Source organism: Physeter macrocephalus, chromosome 13 (genome assembly GCF_002837175.3).
Source record: "Physeter macrocephalus isolate SW-GA chromosome 13, ASM283717v5, whole genome shotgun sequence".
In the NCBI taxonomy this organism is placed as follows: domain Eukaryota; kingdom Metazoa; phylum Chordata; class Mammalia; order Artiodactyla; family Physeteridae; genus Physeter; species Physeter macrocephalus.
In genome coordinates, this window is record NC_041226.1 from 164,104 (window position 1) to 182,630 (window position 18,527).

The 18,527-nt window shown below is 36.3% G+C and overlaps 1 protein-coding gene across 1 annotated transcript in view; it reads left to right on the forward strand.

Moving 5' to 3' along the window:
* The window catches only part of RNF17 (ring finger protein 17), a 114,836-nt gene that overhangs the window by 522 nt on the left and 95,787 nt on the right, over window positions 1-18,527 (forward strand). Inside the window, exons 2-6 of the mRNA XM_055089659.1 lie at window positions 3,185-3,279; window positions 7,782-7,873; window positions 9,715-9,826; window positions 10,962-11,042; window positions 12,410-12,510. Of these exons, the coding sequence (XP_054945634.1) occupies window positions 3,185-3,279; window positions 7,782-7,873; window positions 9,715-9,826; window positions 10,962-11,042; window positions 12,410-12,510 (481 nt within the window). The remainder of the gene's footprint in view (window positions 1-3,184; window positions 3,280-7,781; window positions 7,874-9,714; window positions 9,827-10,961; window positions 11,043-12,409; window positions 12,511-18,527) is intronic.

An 18,527-nucleotide genomic window follows, 5' to 3' on the forward strand; every position in this document is an offset into this window, starting at 1 on the left:
CCACCCCCTTTCCCCTCCACTCAACCCTCACCCCCCACTCCCCGCCCCCTCCACTCCACCCCCTCCTCCCCCCACCGCCACACCTTGCGCCGCCCCCTCCCTCACCGACCGGTTCGCAGGTTCGGGAAAGGGGGGATGTGGGAATTTGGCCGTCATCCTGTGGTAAAGCAGCAACGACACGTGAGTTTCTTGTGTGGCTCTTGTTGTGGTAACGAAATGCTCCTGAAATTAACAGACGGGGCGGGGGCGGGGCGCGTGTTGCTCCTTTTGGCTTCAGGCGTTGTTTGGAAAGCAGTCCGTCCCTTCTGTGCGTCTTGTGTTCTCCTGTCCTGGGCCGTCAGGGGCACCGTGCGCTCTTGACTCGCCCACCGAGACTCTCCTGCGCTGAAAACAGGTTCCGGTTACTTGAACGGCACCTACCAGGCCTTAGAGTGCTGTGCCCCTGCCGGGGTGAGTTGTTGACTGTCAGCGCCTGGAGCTGCCAGAAAGTCTTACCGTCACCCTGTGTGACTGTCACATCTTTGTCCTTGCAGAGCGAAAGTCAGTTTTCTCAGTCTCTCCGGGACGGACTCCGCTTGGGAGACCTGAGCGTGTAGAGAAAGTTGGTGTGCTTTCTGGGGGAAGAGGCAAGTTTCTCCTGCCCGGATTTTGATCGCTGCTGTTACGTAGAACATTTCCATGATTTGAATGATGGAGTACTGCAGGATAGAGTTTTAGAACGTGACATTTTTTAAATCACCAGTTCTTTCGTACATTTGTATTGTCGTGCTGAGAAGTACTCAGTTGGAGGGATGATGCCTCTGCATGTAGGATTGTCAAAGTGCTTTGTAAGCTGTAATGCAGCTCACGTTATCTCGACTTGTATAGTATCAGAAATCTTGTAAACATAAAAGCGTTTTGCTTTCTTCAGTAACATTATCTCTGGAATTTAAATAGAGCTTTAAAATTTGGCTTGGTTGTAAGAAAGTTTAAGATGTTTCCTTGGCTTAAAAACTAAAGCTCTTTTTTATCAAAAGAATGCAATTATTATAATATCAGCAGGAACACTCTAATTTTATAGTAAATGATGACTAATTTTAGACATCATTTTCCCTTTTTCTTGCGAAGTCTGTTAAAATGACAACCTTTTGAAGTGTCATAGCTATAATGTTTATTATGATAAAGTTCTGCTTAGAGTATTAAAATCTTGGTATTAGATTTTCAGTCAAGATTATGGCGTTTCCCTTCATACATGCTAAGTTTGTGAAAATAATGTTTATATGGGTCGTGTGTGACAGTCGTGGCATCTGACTTCTGCACTGGCTTCTGTCTTTGCAATGTCTTAGATCATTAAGGGGGGGGTCTTTTTTTTTTTTTTGGAGTATATTTGATTTACAATGTTGTGTTAGCTTCAGTTGTACAGCAAAGTGAATCATTTAAACATATACACATATCCGATGTTCTTTTTAGATTCTTTTCCCGTATAGGCCATTACAAAGTATTGAGTAGAGTTCCCTGTGCTATACAGCAGGTTCTTATTAGTTATCTATTTCATATATAGTAGTGTGCATATGTCAATGACAATCTCCCAGTTTATCCCTCCCCCCCACCCTCTGGTAACCATAAGTTTGCTTTCTACATCCATGACTCTACTTCTGTCTCGCAAATAAGTTCATATGTACCCTTTTTTAAATTTATTTTTTATTATTTATTTATATAAATCTGTTTATTTATTTTTGGCTGCGTTGGGTCTTCGTTGCTGCGCGCGGGCTTTCTCTAGTTGCAGTGAGCAGGGGCTACTCTTTGTTGCGGTGCGCGGGCTTCTCATTGCGGTGGCTTCTCTTGTTGCGGAGCACGGGCTCTAGGCAGGCGGGTTTCAGTAGTTGTGGCTCGCGGGCTCTAGAGCGCGGACTCAGTAGTTATGGCTCACGGGCTTAGTTGCTCTGCGGCATGTGGGATCTTCCCGGACCAGGGCTCGAACCCATGTCTCCTGCATTGGCAGGTGGATTCTTAACCAGTGTTCTTAACCAGTGTTAACCAGGGAAGTCCCTATACCCTTTTTTTTAGATTCCACATGTAAGCAATATCATATGATACTTGTCTTTCTGTGTCTGACTTAACTTCACTCGGTATGACAATCTCTGGGTCCATCCATGTTGCTGCAAATGGCATCATTTTGTTCAAGAGAGAGGTTTTGCCAGTTTCTCATGTCGGCCCTCACTGTCCCCTTCACAGGATGGGAAATACAAATCAGCAGAGGGAAGTATGATCAAGTAGAAAGGACGTTAGACTTGGAAACAGAACTAGGCTGGAGTCTGGATTATACCATTTACCCCAGATCACCAAAATGTTTATCCATCTCTAGGTCGAATAAATATTCCCAGCCTACTTAGCTGTGATATTTACAATGACCAAATGAAGTACGCCAGAGCACTTTATATGATTATAAGAGATGGGCTCGAACCCATGTCTCCTGCATTGGCAGGTGGATTCTTAACCAGTGTTCTTAACCAGTGTTAACCAGGGAAGTCCCTATACCCTTTTTTTTAGATTCCACATGTAAGCAATATCATATGATACTTGTCTTTCTGTGTCTGACTTAACTTCACTCGGTATGACAATCTCTGGGTCCATCCATGTTGCTGCAAATGGCATCATTTTGTTCAAGAGAGAGGTTTTGCCAGTTTCTCATGTCGGCCCTCACTGTCCCCTTCACAGGATGGGAAATACAAATCAGCAGAGGGAAGTATGATCAAGTAGAAAGGACGTTAGACTTGGAAACAGAACTAGGCTGGAGTCTGGATTATACCATTTACCCCAGATCACCAAAATGTTTATCCATCTCTAGGTCGAATAAATATTCCCAGCCTACTTAGCTGTGATATTTACAATGACCAAATGAAGTACGCCAGAGCACTTTATATGATTATAAGAGATGGCAGATTCAAAGTATTATAGGTACCAAATAACTATATAAACAAAGGCGAACAGTACTACGTAGCTCTGCCTGTTTTTTCTTCTTATTTTTCTCCCTCCTTCTGAGTTGTATTGTTTCTCCTGAATTTTGTTTAATCATCCATTTCTAACTAAACTAGATATCTTTTCCTATACAAGAGAATTCCCTTTAATTTTCTCCTCTGATTATACTGAATATTCAATGTTGACAAACTGAAAAGTCTAATTCACAATAGAATTTCGTCAATAGGTCACCACCATGAACTTCAATGTGGACATGCTTTCTGTGAACTGTGCTTGTTAATAACTGAAGAATACAGCACAATTACATGCCCCGATTGTGAGGTAAGTTTTATTGTCTTTCATACTGAATGCATTACAGCCTAATGTTAAAGGTAAAAATGTTAGAGAAATAAAACATACTTCTAGTTAGGTACTAGAAACTTGCATTTTTGCTGCTGAGTCTTTTAAGTAAAGAAACCTAGCCAAAGGTAAAGCTTTTCACATCCATCTTATAATTGTTCAAAGAGATCAAGAAGAATGCAAGGTTAAGGTCATACACTTATTAGCCTACATATTTTGACTCTGGAGATTTCTGTGGAATATTTCCTTTTTTTATTTATTTTTATTTTAATGATGTATATTCCTTCCAAATCTCTACACCCCCCGCCTTTTTTTTTTTGGCCGCTCAGTGAGCGGCACCTTAGTTCCCTGACCAGGGATCAAACCTGCGACCCCTGCAGTGAAAGTGCAGAGTCTTAACCACTGCATGGTCAGGGAAGTCCCCAAATCTCTACTCCCCTTGTCCACACCAATACCATGCAAGCAAATTTTGAATTTCCCCCTGACCCTCAACCTTTGTGTGTCATCAAATTTACATTTGTGGAGATGTGTAAAAAAACAAAACAAAACAGAAGGCAAACAACGGCCTAAAGTTAATGTTAACTTCAGAAGCGCTAAAAATAGTACAGTTGCACTAAAATCTGTGCGCCCGTAATAATGAGAACAAATTAAGGATTTAAAATAAAATTTACTGAACATTCTTTGCATTTACTACAAATATAAATGTTGCTCAGTTTATATAGTATGTTCCTAGAAAGTTGTCTTAATCTCTAAATTCATAATGTTCCATTTGAGAGATTAGAGTTTGGGGATTTGTATCCATTGTTTTCTGTGGCAAACAATTAACATAGAGGCAGAGGACCTGGAATGCAGTCCTAGTTCTGTCACCCTAAGGCTGAGTTACCTCATTTGTGAGATGGAAATAATACCTGCTTTTTTTATCTCATAGGATTTTAAGAGTCAAATCTGAATTATGTGAAAGTTCTCTACAAGCTTTAAAATCAGTGTTATAGTCGACCCTTGATTATTTAGGTGTGGATTAACTGGTTTGCAGGTTAAACGTGATAAAAATATATATAATAATATATATATAAATGTATAATTTGTGAAAGTTTCAATTATAGCATAAACATTTACATAAAAGAAAACATCTGTTTTGGAATTACATACTTTACAAAGCATGGCCTTTATTGTGGGAAATTGCTGTCCCCTTTCCCTTTTTTTTTTTTTTTTTTTTGACAGTCGGTTCCTCAGATGTGGCTAACTACGTAGTTAAGACAAAGGGGAACCTAGCTCCTGTGGTTGAAATGGAATATCCCCGACCCATTGAGTCTTGTGGTGGGTAAAGAGTGAGTGAAGGGAAAAGGAAGAGGCAGAACTGTCTCTGCTCATATCCCTCCTGTTCTGATATTCAAAAAACAGCAAGTTTATTAGAACGGTAATCTCTTGCCTTTTGTGGCAAATGACTTTGTGTTTAACGGTCTCTTAAATCACTATACTTAAGTATTATTTTTAGTGTTTTGGGTAACATCTAATGAAGTGTTTATAGTGTATTTACAAATATTGGTTTTTGATTTTAGGGTTGTAACAAATCTCTTTTGTATCATTTGACTAGTTCTGACTCTCACTTTGGGGGATATGTGATCTGTCCCATCCTTCCCTCCTTTTCGCCTTTCCCCCTGTGCTGAGTCCTTCAAGAAACCGTCCTGAAATTGTTACCACTCTTTTATTAGTTTTTAAAGTTTAGATTTTTCCTGATATCTTATATTTGGAATAAGCGATAATAGAAGAATCAAGTCTAAATTAGTGAAAAGTCTGAATTTATAGACTATTTCAGGATTGAAGTTTATGACTTTTAAATAATGTACATTGCTCTAAAAAGTAAGATTTAGGTACCTATATTCACATTAGACATATTTATAATTTTTCTTTAATGTTGAAGGCCTAGGTAGTGCTGATTATTTCAAGCTTAAGCCTAAAATGATTCCATTCAGGGTTAATGGGTATACTTGTGTTCTTATTTTTGAGTTTGGGTGAATATGAATTTATCTACCAGTCTTTATCTTTTATAGTTGTATGGTTTTTTTAATAACATCCCTTCTCTGCTTTTGATAGATATTAATGGTTAATAATAACCATTCTATAATTATATACAGCAATATGGCAGGTTTTATTCAAGGACAGGATCATACTTAGGTACCATTCCAAAAATACTGGCATTTTATTGATAATTTAGACCTGAGTCCAAAAATACATTGGGCCATGAGGAAATGATAATTTATTCAATCAGTAGGTAATTAATATATATTAAAATCCCATGTGGATTGGAAATGTTAATAACATGCAAATTGAAAATGTAAAATAGAAGAGACTATAGATAATTGTGTAATCTTGGATGGCGAAGCCTTGTTAAATATATCACTGAAGTCAGAAACCATAGAAGAAATGCCGGTTAAATTTGACTGCATTTTTTCATTTACAAGTAGAAAAAAACAACCAAGCGAAAACACCACCATAAATAAAACTTAAGTGACAAGCTGTGCTGGGGAACGGGGAGAAAATCTTTATTATATACATTAGAAGTAAGACTCTTTACACAGTTTTAACTGAAATTTTTTAAATCAGTTGTATTTACTATTTTCTTACATTTCCTGGGAGAAATGTCCTGTATCAAATCTACTGGTAGTAACATTAACTTGTTACTATGAAATGACCAGCCAGAGGGGCATAAATGAGAAGGTGGATAGAAATTAAGGTTTTAGCCCCCAGTTTTGGGGGGTGCTCTTAAAAATAACATTTGATCCAATGTGATTTTTTTAAAGTAACGCTTTTCTCCTAATTATCTAATAATAGATAACTGTCTTTGGTACGTTATACTTGAAACCTTGCTAGGACATCCTCTTCCCACCAAAGACACGTATGTATTTACATGGGAGACTGTAACATTTAGTATTCTGCTTTATTTCTCTCAGCATTAACCTATCCTCATGAGAGTCTCCTGCGTTACTTTTAATGGCTGCATAATAAACCCTGGTACATAAGTGCTGTCATATAATCTCTTTATGAAAAACACTTAGGTGGTTTTCAAATTCTTTCACTATATTTTTGCATAATTCCTCAAACCCACTCCCACCAAAAAAAAAAAAACCCATCAGCAGGTTCTGTTAATTTCTTTGTCTTAAAAAAAAAAATCGGTGTTTGTATTTGTCACATTTTTAAAAAATGTTTGGCAATTTAATGGGCAAAAAAAATGGGTATCTGCTTGTTTTAAATTGCAAATCCCTGATTACTAGTGAAATTGAGCAATTTTTCATGTGTTGACTTCTCGGCTCTTCTGGGAGGATCTTTATAACAGGTCCTTCCAGGTCCTCTGCATATTTTCCTTTCGAATTGTGTTTTTCCTGACTTGTAGGAATACTTCATGTGATAGAAACATTAACACTTCGTTCTGTGTATTTTAACTTGATATTTTCTCCCAGTTTTTCACTTTTATTGCATTTAACCATTCAGAAATGTTTCCTTTTTCAGTTGTTTTTTTCCCCCTCCTTCATGGCTTCTAAGTTTTCTTTGATTAGGCAGACTTTTCATCTCAGAGTTATACATATTTATTTTTTTTAATACTTATATAAGTATTGAAGTATAAGTATTATATAAGTATTTTTAAAAGGCGCATATTAAATCTCTTTGTTTCGTATGATGTAAAGTGAGTATGTAACTTTCTTCTTCAGAATGATTACCTGGCTTTCCCACATGATTTATTGAATAATCCTTCGTCTATTTAATGGAAATGCCATTTATAGTCTGTATGAAGTTCCCGTATATATGAGGATCTGTTCAGGGCTTTGTTCTGTTCATTACAGTTGACCCTTAGACAACTCAGGTTTGAACTGTGTAGGTCCATTTATAATACGGTGTGTTAAAATTTTTGTAATTCTTGCACATTATAGTTTCCATATGAACCTTAGGATTATATTAATTTTATATTCGATGTGTTTTAGGGCGTTAAATCTTTGTCTTCAGGAACCTAACATAATTTTCCATTTATTCAGTTTTTGTTTTATGATACCCAATAAGTTTTTTTGGTTTTCTTTTCTTAGGGCTTATATTTTTCTTATTAAAGTTATCCCCAAGTATTTTAGAGTTTTGAACATACCTTAAGATAGCATTGTAATAAAGAAAAAAATTTTTTTAAGTAAAAAAAAAAAAGGCATTGTAAAATTTTTCCAGTAAATTTTTAAAGTAATGTTCCAAGTATTTCCTTTATAAGTGTGGTAAGTATTTTAGTTAATGTTCTGTTTAATTAATAGCTGCCAAATTACTGATTTCCTCAAAAATTAAAATAGGATAAAAATATCACACAAGTACCATTTTTCTTTGATTTAAAGAGGATTTAAGGATCTTTTCATTTATTTATGAATGGCTCACTAGTTTTTTGAATTCTGGATAAACAGAATTTATTGAATGACTTTCTGGTTTTTTGTTTGTTTTTAATCTTTTGTCCTAAGGTTGCTTCAACTATAAAAACAAAACAAGAATACTGCCCAATAGATGGATGTATTAAAGAAGATTCTTCTATGGAAAAACGTCAGCCTAAAAAGTATGTTCCATGTGCACTTATTTTAGTATTTAAAGTTCAGTATGTTTCTGAAAGAGTTATTTTAGAATTATTGATTAAAGGTCATTCTTAGGTTAGTGTCTCTAACCCATTGTTTACAGAGAGCTCTTTAAGTTTATAATTTGAGCTGTTAATGAAATGGAGAATCCAGCTCCTAAAGAAGCAGCATGAGTTTGTCCTTATTTAAAGTGAGGCAAAAAAAGAATGCAAGATTACCATTTCTACACCCTATTTAATTGTTTTAGTCTCTTTTGCCTACATTTAGCTCTTCCAAACTCTTTCCTGTTCTGTGGTTCTTCATTGCCTGTCCAAATAAAATCCAAAATCCTTTAGGCTGGCAGTCATGACATTTCACATTACTGCTGCAGTTTCTCTGTCCAGATTTAAATGGGTGCTTAGAAACCAACAGAAGAGTTATTTCTTTGGGTACTAAAACCACTTAGCTAAAGTCTGGCAACTGGTTATTGATGGAGCCAGAGGTCGCACTCAGGCTCATTGAATGCAGGTACTGCCCCCGGCTCCTCTGTTTGTATTCCATCAGTCGCTTCCCCCATAAGCTCTGAGTGGAGTGATTAGAATAAATCTTCAGGAATCTTTGTGGCTCTGTGTGAGTCATAACATATAGGAACGCGTACATATCTAGCAGATGACTTACTGTGTGAGGGAGACTGACTTTAAAAGGGCGGTAAAGATTGTGCACCTGCTCCAGAGGAGGGAGCCCCTGCTCAGCTCCAGCCAGTCCCTGGAGCTGTGTGTTGAGACCATCCCAGCGGTCCCAGATTATCCTTTTCTCTTCCAAGACAAAATAGAAATCTGGACTTCTGTGTGATGCAAGTCAAGTCTGATTGTACTTTTGTCTAGATACGTATAATGTCACATACAGTTGCAAAGTAAAATTTTACTTTCAGAAGTAGATGAATCTGTTTTAGGTACCCCAGTTTTTTTCCAAATTGCCATTTTTTAATTAGTTCTCCATGTCGAGTGTACTTACGTTAGAAGCTCCTATTTCCTAATTTCAGTAGCGTTTGGTTTAAATAGTCATATATTTTAAAATAGAAATATTCCTTGATACATGATATATTTCCTTCCTGATTTGTCTTTACTATTTTGAAACAGGAATTGAATGATGGACTCCTTATGGCTAATGCATTCACATATGTTTTCAAGAACATGAATATCCACTTTTTAAAGTGATTGAATGCTTAAAAATTACCTAGTGTATTATTCTATGAGTAACATTTAATCATAGTAAACTATTATAGGCTTATGATTAACTTATTCAGCAAACACTGAGTGCTTACTCCGTGCCAGCCAACCTAGGGATATAAAGATAAAAATAGGCCGAAACTCTAGCATCTGTAGGCAAGAAATGCAGCTTGCTCTTCCGTTGAAATTAACTTGCCTAGTAAATTCATTACCTTTATGTACATTAGGCAGGCCTATAAGTACAGTTTTTAATAGCTGACATTTGTGTGTATAAATACTTTAATTGAGCTTGGGACAGTTCAATGATTATCGACATCTCTACCAAAAAATATCAGGGAAGGAGAGATGATTAGGAAATTAAAGCACAATTTATACTGTAAGTTGTTATTTTTAGGAATTTAAGAAGTTGAATTCTTGATTAAAATTGTTTTATGTGAAAGCGTATTTAGTCATGGTTTTCCTCTCTTTGCATATCATAGATAATTGAGAACCCACTGTAAGTGTTCTTATAAGTCATCATAAGAATTATTTTTGCTAGAGGGTAAAAATCAGAATAGAAGATTTAAATCATTATATAAATGTTGATACTTAAAATAATGTACTTGACATTTTTCCAGGATGAAGAGTTGTTCTCAGGACTTTAAAAAGACTGCTGATCTACTAACTGTTGGTTTAGAACATTCAACCTCCACACACGGGACTGTTTTGAACCCATCAACTGTAATAGAGGTATGAAAAATGTAATTCATGAAGTGAGTTGAGGCCAAACATTTTTACTTTGGTAGCTTAGCTTTCCTCTCCTCTCAAGGGTCCTATAATTATAGATTGTTTTGGAGGCTTAAAGGTAACAGAGGTAAACCTACACTCCTTGCATGAATCTCTTGTTTTATTCTAAACTATGTCTCAACAATTCTCTTTTCTTCCCAAGGCAGCCCATTCTACCTTTGACCAACTCTGTTAGTGCTCTTGATATTTACCTGTATGTAGCTGCTTCCCTTTGAACCTAGTTACTGAATTCAGATTCTGTGAAACTTGTATAAAGTACAAGTTTCTAAATTCTTTTCTTTTTTAAGATTTTTTTTTTGATGTGGACCATTTTTAAAGTCTTTATTGAATTTGTTAAAATATTGCTTCTGCTTTATGTTTTGGTTTTTTGGCCGCGAGGCATGTGAGATCTTACCTCCCCGACCAGGGATCAGACCCACACCCCCTGCGGTGGAAGGCGAAGTCTTAACCGCTGGACTGCCAGGGAAGTCCCACAAGTTTCTAAATTCTAGGTGTGATTTTCCAGTTATTTTAATGACAACTAAAAGGCCTCATGGCACTCAGTGATGATGTAATTGTTGTTGGAAGATTTGAATTTTACCAGTCACTACTTTTGATGACTTTAAATAATGTATTCTTTTAATTGAAGGTTAGAAACAGAATAAACTCCAAAATGCAGTTGAATGGAGTATTAAGTTTTTTCGTTAAGGAGATCATTAGTGGGCTGGGAGAGGAGAGAGCACTATCTTCAGTATTTAAATCTTAACGTACCCTAATCATAATCTTGTTTTCTTAAAAACTATTACTTTTTACATGTATATATTTATGGCCGCGATAAAATTTTCAGGTAGTTTTAAGTTGCAAAATGTTTATAGGACATAATCCCATTTATTCAAAAAGATAGCTAAAAAAAGAAATCTGGAATGCTATCACCAAAACTCTAAAATGTTCATTGTTGCTTGTTTTCAGGTTTCTGTCACGGGTCTATGTTGCTTTTGTAACCACAACGGTAGCTTGATGTTTCTGCGACTAATACAGTATATCTAAGCATCTATTTTTATATTTTGTATTTGTATGTGGTCCCCCTCCCCCTTCTTAGGAGACTGAAACTATGGAAGAAATTGATGAAGCATTGAAGGTGGCAGGCCAGAATTTTGAACAATTAAGTATTGCTGTAAAAGTAAGCATTCTGAACGATTAAATTCTATCATAAATTAAGGCGTGTTCTCTTTAAATGTGTATATTTAGATGTAACATCACTGCAGGTAGAGCTTAGCACTGAGTTATTAAGTATGATAATCTAACGAGAGAAACGTACAAAAGAATGGAAAACTCCCATGGCCTGCTAGGGTTAGTCTCCTAGCATTGTTGTGCTAGCAGCCTGCCGAAATTGGAGCTCTATTAGGGAACTCTCGGTTCTGCTCGCTGTGAGCTGAATTTTTTCTTGGAAGCGTTGCAGATCACCCTTCTAACGTTGCTCATTGTTTGGCTGTATACTGTCACACTGAGTCTTACGCTCTTTTCTTTCTTACCTCATCGCCCAGGAGAGAGACTCCCTCATTTACTGACAAACATCAAGCTCCTTGAACTTAGCGACGGCAGATTTACAACCAAGGCCTTCAGAAGGTTATAGCTGATATGAAATTTAAGACTTCAACCGATGAATTTGGGAGGGGGGTAAAAATTCAACCCATAACAGGTTCATGTCCTTCTCACATGCGAAATACAGTCAGCACATCTCACACCCCCAAAATTCTTAACCTATTTCAGCATCAACTCTAAGTCCAAAATCTCATCTAAGTATCTTCTGAGTCAGGTATGGGTGAGACCTGGGGTATGACTCATGCTGGGGCAAAATTTCTCTCGAATCTGAATGTGTGAAACTAATACATTATTTCCTTCTAAAATACGTTGGTTGGGCAAGCATAGGATAGACATTCCCATTCCAAAAAAGGAAAAATTGAAAGGAAAAAAAGAAAGATCTCAAGCAATGATTCTTTGTTTAAAAGTATAAAGAAGTATGTAGAATAGTCAGCATTTTAATTCAAGTATTTTTAAAATATTTTATATAGGTATAAAGGTGCTTTTTTTTGGATGCGGCATGCAGGATCTTAGTTCCCTGACCAGGGGTTGAACACATGCCCCGGTACTGGGACCACAGAGTCTTAACCAGTGGACTGCCAGGGGATTCCCTAATATTATATTTTAAGTTTTTATGAATTTAAGGAATCCTGCCGGAGAGAAACTCAGCTATCCAAAATGATCCATTTCCTGTACTGATTAAAAATGATAAGAAGTTTAGAAAACTTAGTAGATTTTCTAGGCCTTTTTGCTAATTTATCAGTAGAGTGCTAACAAAGATGTGATCTTGTTGACAAGTACCAGGATTTAAAGTTTAACCTTGTGACTTATTTTTATTATCTGATCTCTTGTGGTGTTATTTTGAAAAGTCCAAAAAGTACCTTTTACTTTCAAAATTATGTTGAATAGTACAGTTCCTACAAAATAAAAATACCAAATTAGGCCTTTGTATCATGTTCTTCCCAGATGCTCGAACACATATACAGTCAAACAAAAGAGGAGACAGTCAGTCTTATAGAGGTTCTGGAGAAACAGTTTGATCAGCTTTTCACTTCTCTTGATTCCAGGTAATAAGTTAAAAATATAGACTCCGTGCAACTGAAGCTTTTAACATTACCTTGTCATTTTATTCCTTTGTACAGACTGAAGAAGTGAGTAAATTTTAAACGAGTTTGGAAGGTAATGGGTGGTCTCTAAAGGCTGATGTTTACAGCTTCAAAATGAAGAACTATTTATTTATTTCTTCATTTAGGCTATTTGTCTTCTGGTCCCAAAGCTGTTAAAATAAACAATGTCTTTCTTAAAGCAGTTAGCACAGAAAAATACTTTCTAATTCTGAATCCTTTTGTAGAATTCAGCATACTTGGGAAAATGCAAACATACATTTTCTTGTGGATAGTTCCATCATTTTTTTCAGGTATTTGCATCAGAGCAAATAATACTCTAGTGATTTTTCTAAACAAATACCATACTGTTACATATCCATTCTTTTTAAAAACGTTGATACATATGATCTCAAATAATCTTTAATCACACTTTGCATTTCAAGAGACAGGCTCATAAAAGTTGTGATAAATATATTTAGAAATGGTACTTGTCTATTTGGCTCTCAGTTCTTTTTTTTAGTTTGATTAGGATGACTAGAACATATGCTCAACACTATGAATGAATCAGTTGATATTCTTTATTCCTCAATGCTGATGGTATCTCACATTTGGTATTATAACACTTAAGTGATAGGTCATGTGCAGGCATTTAAAAAATATTTCTTAAAAGTAGTAAATATACATAATGAAGTTTACGTTTTTAACCATTTAAAAATACAGTTTAGTGGTGGGGGGAGGGGTAAATCAGGAGCTTGAGATGAACATACACACGCTATATAAGATGGATAACCAACAAGGACCTACTGTATAGCACAGGGAACTGTACTAAATATTCTATGATAACCTTTTTGAGAAAAGAATCTAAAAAAGAATGAATATATGTATATGTATAACTGAATCACTTTGCTGTGTACCTGAAACTAACAACACTGAGTATCAACTATACACCAATAAAATTAAAATTTAAAAAGTACAGTTTAGTGGCATATGGTAATTTTATGTTTAACTCTTTGAAGACTGCCAAACTGCGTTTTATGGTGGCTACACATGTTACATTCCCGCCAGCAGTGCACAACGGTTCCAATTTCTCCACATCCTCACCAACATTTGTTGTTGTTTTTTTTTTAAGATGAGCCATTTTCAGAATGTGAAGTGATGTCTCATTTTTGGATTTGACTTACATTTCCGTAATGGCTGGTATTGTGGAGCACATCTTTTCATGTGCTTATTAATTGACCATTTGCTTATTTTCTCTGGAGAGGTATGTATTCCAGTCCTTTGCCCAATTTTGATTTGGTTTATTTATTTTGTTGTGGTTGGAGTAGGAGTTCTTTGTACATTGTGGATGTTAGTCCTTTATCAGATACATCATTTTCAGATATTCTCTCTTTCTGTGGCTTTCCTTTTGTTTTTGTTTTTTTAAGAAGTTTTTTATTGGAGTATAGTGGATTTACAATGTTGAGTTAGTTTCAGGTGTACAGCAGAGTGATTCAGTTACACATACATGTATTCTTTTTCAGATTCTTTTCCACTATAGGTTATTACAAGATACTGAATATGGTTCCCTGTGCTGTACAGTAGGTCCTTGTTGTTTATCTACTTTATACAGGGTAGTGTGTATCTGATAATCCCAACCTCCTAATTTATCCCTCCCTCCCTTTCCCCTTTGGTACCATAAGATTGTTTTCTATGTCTATGAGTTTGTTTCTGTTTTGTAAGTAAGTTCATTTATATTATTTTTTAGATTCCACATAAAAGTGATACATGATATTTGTCTTTCTCTGACTTCACTAAGTATAATATTCTCTAGGTCCATCCATGTTGCTGCAAATGGCGTTATTTCATGCTTCTTTATGGCTGAGTCGTATTCCATCGTATACATATATCACATCATCTTTATCCATTTCATCTGTTGATGGACACTTCGGCTGCTTCCATGTCTTGACTATTGTACATAGTGCTTCTATGAACATTGAGGTGCATGTGTCTTTTTGAATTAGAGTTTTCGTCTTTTCCAGATATGTTCCCAGGAGTGGGATTGCTGGATCATATGGTAACTCTATTTTTAGTTTTTTTGAGGAACCTCCGTACTGTTCTTCATAGTGGCTGTATCAATTTCCATTCCCACCAGTAGTGTAGGAGGGTTCCCTTTTCTCCACAGACTCTCCAGCATTTATTATTTGTAGACTTTTTGATGATGGCCATGCTGACCCATGTGAAGTGATACCTCATTGTAGTTTTGATTTGCATTTTTCTAATAATTAGTGATGTTGAGTATCTTCTCATACGCCTGTTGACCATCTGTATGACCGTCCTCTTTGGAGAAATGTCCATTTAGGTCTTTTGTCCATTTTTTGATTTTTTTTTTTTTTTTTTTATTGAGCTGTATGAGCTGCTTGTGTATTTTGGACATTAAGCCTCTGTTGATCACATCGTTTGTAAATATTTTCTCCCAATCCATAGGTTGTCTTTTGTCGTTTAGTTTAGGGCTTCTTTTGCTGTGCAAAAGCTTGTAAGTTTGATTAGGTCCTATTTGTTTATTTTTGCTTTTATTTCTTTTGCCTTCAGAGACTAACCTAAGAAAACACTGCTTCTGTGGCTTGTCTTTTCACTCTCTTGATAGCATTTTTTGGTCCAAAAAAGTTTTTAATTGATAAAGTCCAGTTTATCTGTTTTTTTTTTTGTTGTTGCCTGTGTTTTGATGTCATATCCAAGAAATCATTGCCAAATCTAACATCATGAAGTTTTTTCCCCCCTGTGTTTTCTTCTAAGAGTTTTATAGTTTTAGCTCTTACGTTTAGGTCTTTGAGTCAGTTTAAGCTAATTTTTGTATATAGTGTAAGGGAAGGGTCCCAGTTATTCTTCCCCATATGGATATCCAGTTTTCCCAGCACCATTTGTTGAAAAGACAGTCTTTTCTCCATTGAATGGTCTTGGCACTCTTGTCAAAACTCAGCTGAACCATATATGTGAAGATTTATTTCTGAGCTCTCTATTCTGTTCCATTGGTCCATCTGTCTGTCCTTGTGGCAGTAGCACGCTGTTTTAATTACTGTGGCTTTGTAGCAAGTTTTGAAATCAGGATGTGTGAGCTCTCCAACTTTGTTGTTTTTCAAGGTTGTTTTGGAAGTTTAGGGTCCCTTGAGATCTCATGTGACTTTTAGGATGGGCTTTTCTATTCTACATGAAACATCATTGGGATTTTGATAGGGATGGCTTTGAATTGTAGATTGCTTTGGGTATTGACATCTTAACAATATTAAATCTTCTGGTTCACGAACGTGGGAGATCTTTCCATTTATTTTGTCTTCCGTAATTTCAGCAGTGTTGTGTAGTGTACAACAAGTGTACAAGTCTGTTGCGTCCTCAGTTATGTTTATTCCTGAGTATATTCTTCTTTTTATTCTGTTGTAAAATGAATTGTTAATTTCCTTTTTCGACTGTTCATTGTTAGTGTGTAGAAATGCATCTGATTTTTTGTGTGTTCATTGTGCATCCTGCATCTCTGCTGAATTAGTTTATTAGACCTACTAGTATTTTTGTGGCATCTTTACCTATAAGGTCATGTCATCTGCAAAAAGAGATCATTTTCCAACTTCTTGTAAATTTGGATGGCTTTTATATCTTTCTTTTTTTTTTTTGCCTATTTACTGTGGCTAGAACTGACAATGATATATTAAATAGCAGTGGCAAAATCTCACATCCTTTTCTTGCTACCGTTCTTAGAAGAAAAGCTGTCAGTCTATCATCTAATGTAATGTTAGCTGTGGGTTTTTCTTGTAAAGCCTTTATTATGTTGATGTAGTTTCCCTCAATTCCTAATTTGAGTGTTTTTATCCTGAAAGGTGTTCAGAACGTCACATCCTTTTTCTCTATCATTTGAAAGGATCCTGCGGGGGGTTTTACTTGTTTCTGTTAATGTGTATAACATTAATTGATATTCATATGTTGAAGCTTCCTTCATTCCAGGGAATAAATCCCACTTGGCACGATGTGGTATTTTTTCACTATACTACTGATTCAATTTACTAGTATTTTATTGAGGATTTTGCATTCCTACTTGTAAGAGACATGGATCTATAGTTTTCTTGTAGTGTTTTCATTTGGCTTTGGTATGAGGGCAATGCTGGTCTCATAGAATAAGTTAGGAAATGTTTTCTCTGGCTCTTCAGTTTTTTGGAAGAGTTTGAGGAGGATTGGTATTAATTCTTCATAAGAGTTTTGGTGAAGCCATCTAGTCCAGGGCTTTTCATTTGGGGGAAGCTTTTGATGACTGATTCAATCTTCTTACTTTTTTTCGGTCTGCTCAGATTTTCTATTTCTTCATGATTCAGTGTCTGTAGGTGGTGTGTTTCTAGGAATTCGTCCATTTCGTCTAGGTTATCCAAGTTTGTGGCATACAGTTATTTACAGCACTGTTTTCAAATATTTTTTGTTTCTGTAAAATTGATCATCCTATGCCTACTTTATTTTTGATTTTAGTAAGTTGGCTCTTCTCTTGTTTTCCTAGATAGTGTAGCTGAAAGTGGTCAATTTTTATCTTCTCAAAGAACCACCTTTTGGTTTCTTTGATTTTTCTCTATTTTATCCTATTTATTTACTTATTTCCACTCTAATCTTACTACTCCTTCCTTCTGCTAGCTTTGGGTTTAGTTTGTTCTTTTCTGGTTCCTAAGGTGTAAAGTTAGGTTGTTGGTTTGCCATGCCTTTTTTAATGTGTTTACAGCTGTATATTTCTCTTTTAGCTCTGCTTTCACTGCATCCCATAAATTTTGACACTTTGTTTTTCCATTTTCATTTGTCTCAAGATTTTCTCCTTGTGTTTTTTTTCTTTGATCCATTTGTGTTTAGTAGTATGTTATTTAATTTCCACATATTTGTGAATTTTCCAGTTTCCTTCTATTATTGATTTCTAGTTTCATTCCATTGTGATCAGAAAAGATACTTTGTGTACTTTCAGTCTTTTAAAATGTATTAGGAGTTCTTTTTTGCCCTAATATGTGGTCTGACGTGGAGAGTGCTCCATGTATGCTTGAGGAAGATGTGTATTGTCTGTCATTGGGTGGAGTGTTTGTATGTTAGGTCCAGTTGGTCTACAACGTTGTTTAAGTAGTCTGTTTCCTTACTGATATTCTGTATGGTTTTTCTGTCCACAATTGGAAGTGTAGGATATTGAAGTCTCCACCTATACTTACAGAGCTCTCTCTTTCTCCCTTTTTACATCAATGTTTGCATCATATATTTTGGGCTTCTGATGTTTGGTACATATGTATTTATAATTGTTTTATCTTAATGGTGAATTGATCCTTCTGTCAGTCTATAATGTCCTTCTTTGTCTTGTAACAGTTTTTGACTTAGTGTCTGTTTTGCCTGAAATTAGCATAGCCACCCTAGCTCTCTTTCAGTTACTGTTTGCATAGAATATCTCTTTCCATCCATTCACTTTCAACCTATGTTTGTCTTTAGGTCTAAAATGAGTCTCTTATAGACCTAACTCTATGTTGTCATTAAAAAAAAAAAAACCCAGGCTTCTCTGGTGGTGCAGTGGTTAAGAATCCACCTGCCAGTGCAGGGGACACTGGTTCGAGCCCTGGTTCGGGAAGATCCCACATGGCGTGGAGCAGCTAAGCCCATATACCACAACTACTGAGCCTGTGCTCTAGAGCCCACGAGCCACAACTGCTGAGCCTGCATGCTGCAACTACTGAAGCCCGGGCCCCTAGAGCCTGTGCTCTGCAACAAGAGAAACCACGGTTATGAGAAGCCTGTACACCACAATGAAGAGAAAGTCTCACCGCAATTAGAGAAAGTCCACGTGCAGCAATGAAGACCCATTGCAGACAAAAATAAATTAAAAAAAAAAAAAAAAAAAAGACAAGGGCTTCCCTGGTGGCGCAGTGGTTGCGCGTCCGCCTGCCGATGCAGGGGAACCGGGTTCGCGCCCCGGTCTGGGAGGATCCCACATGCCGCGGAGCGGC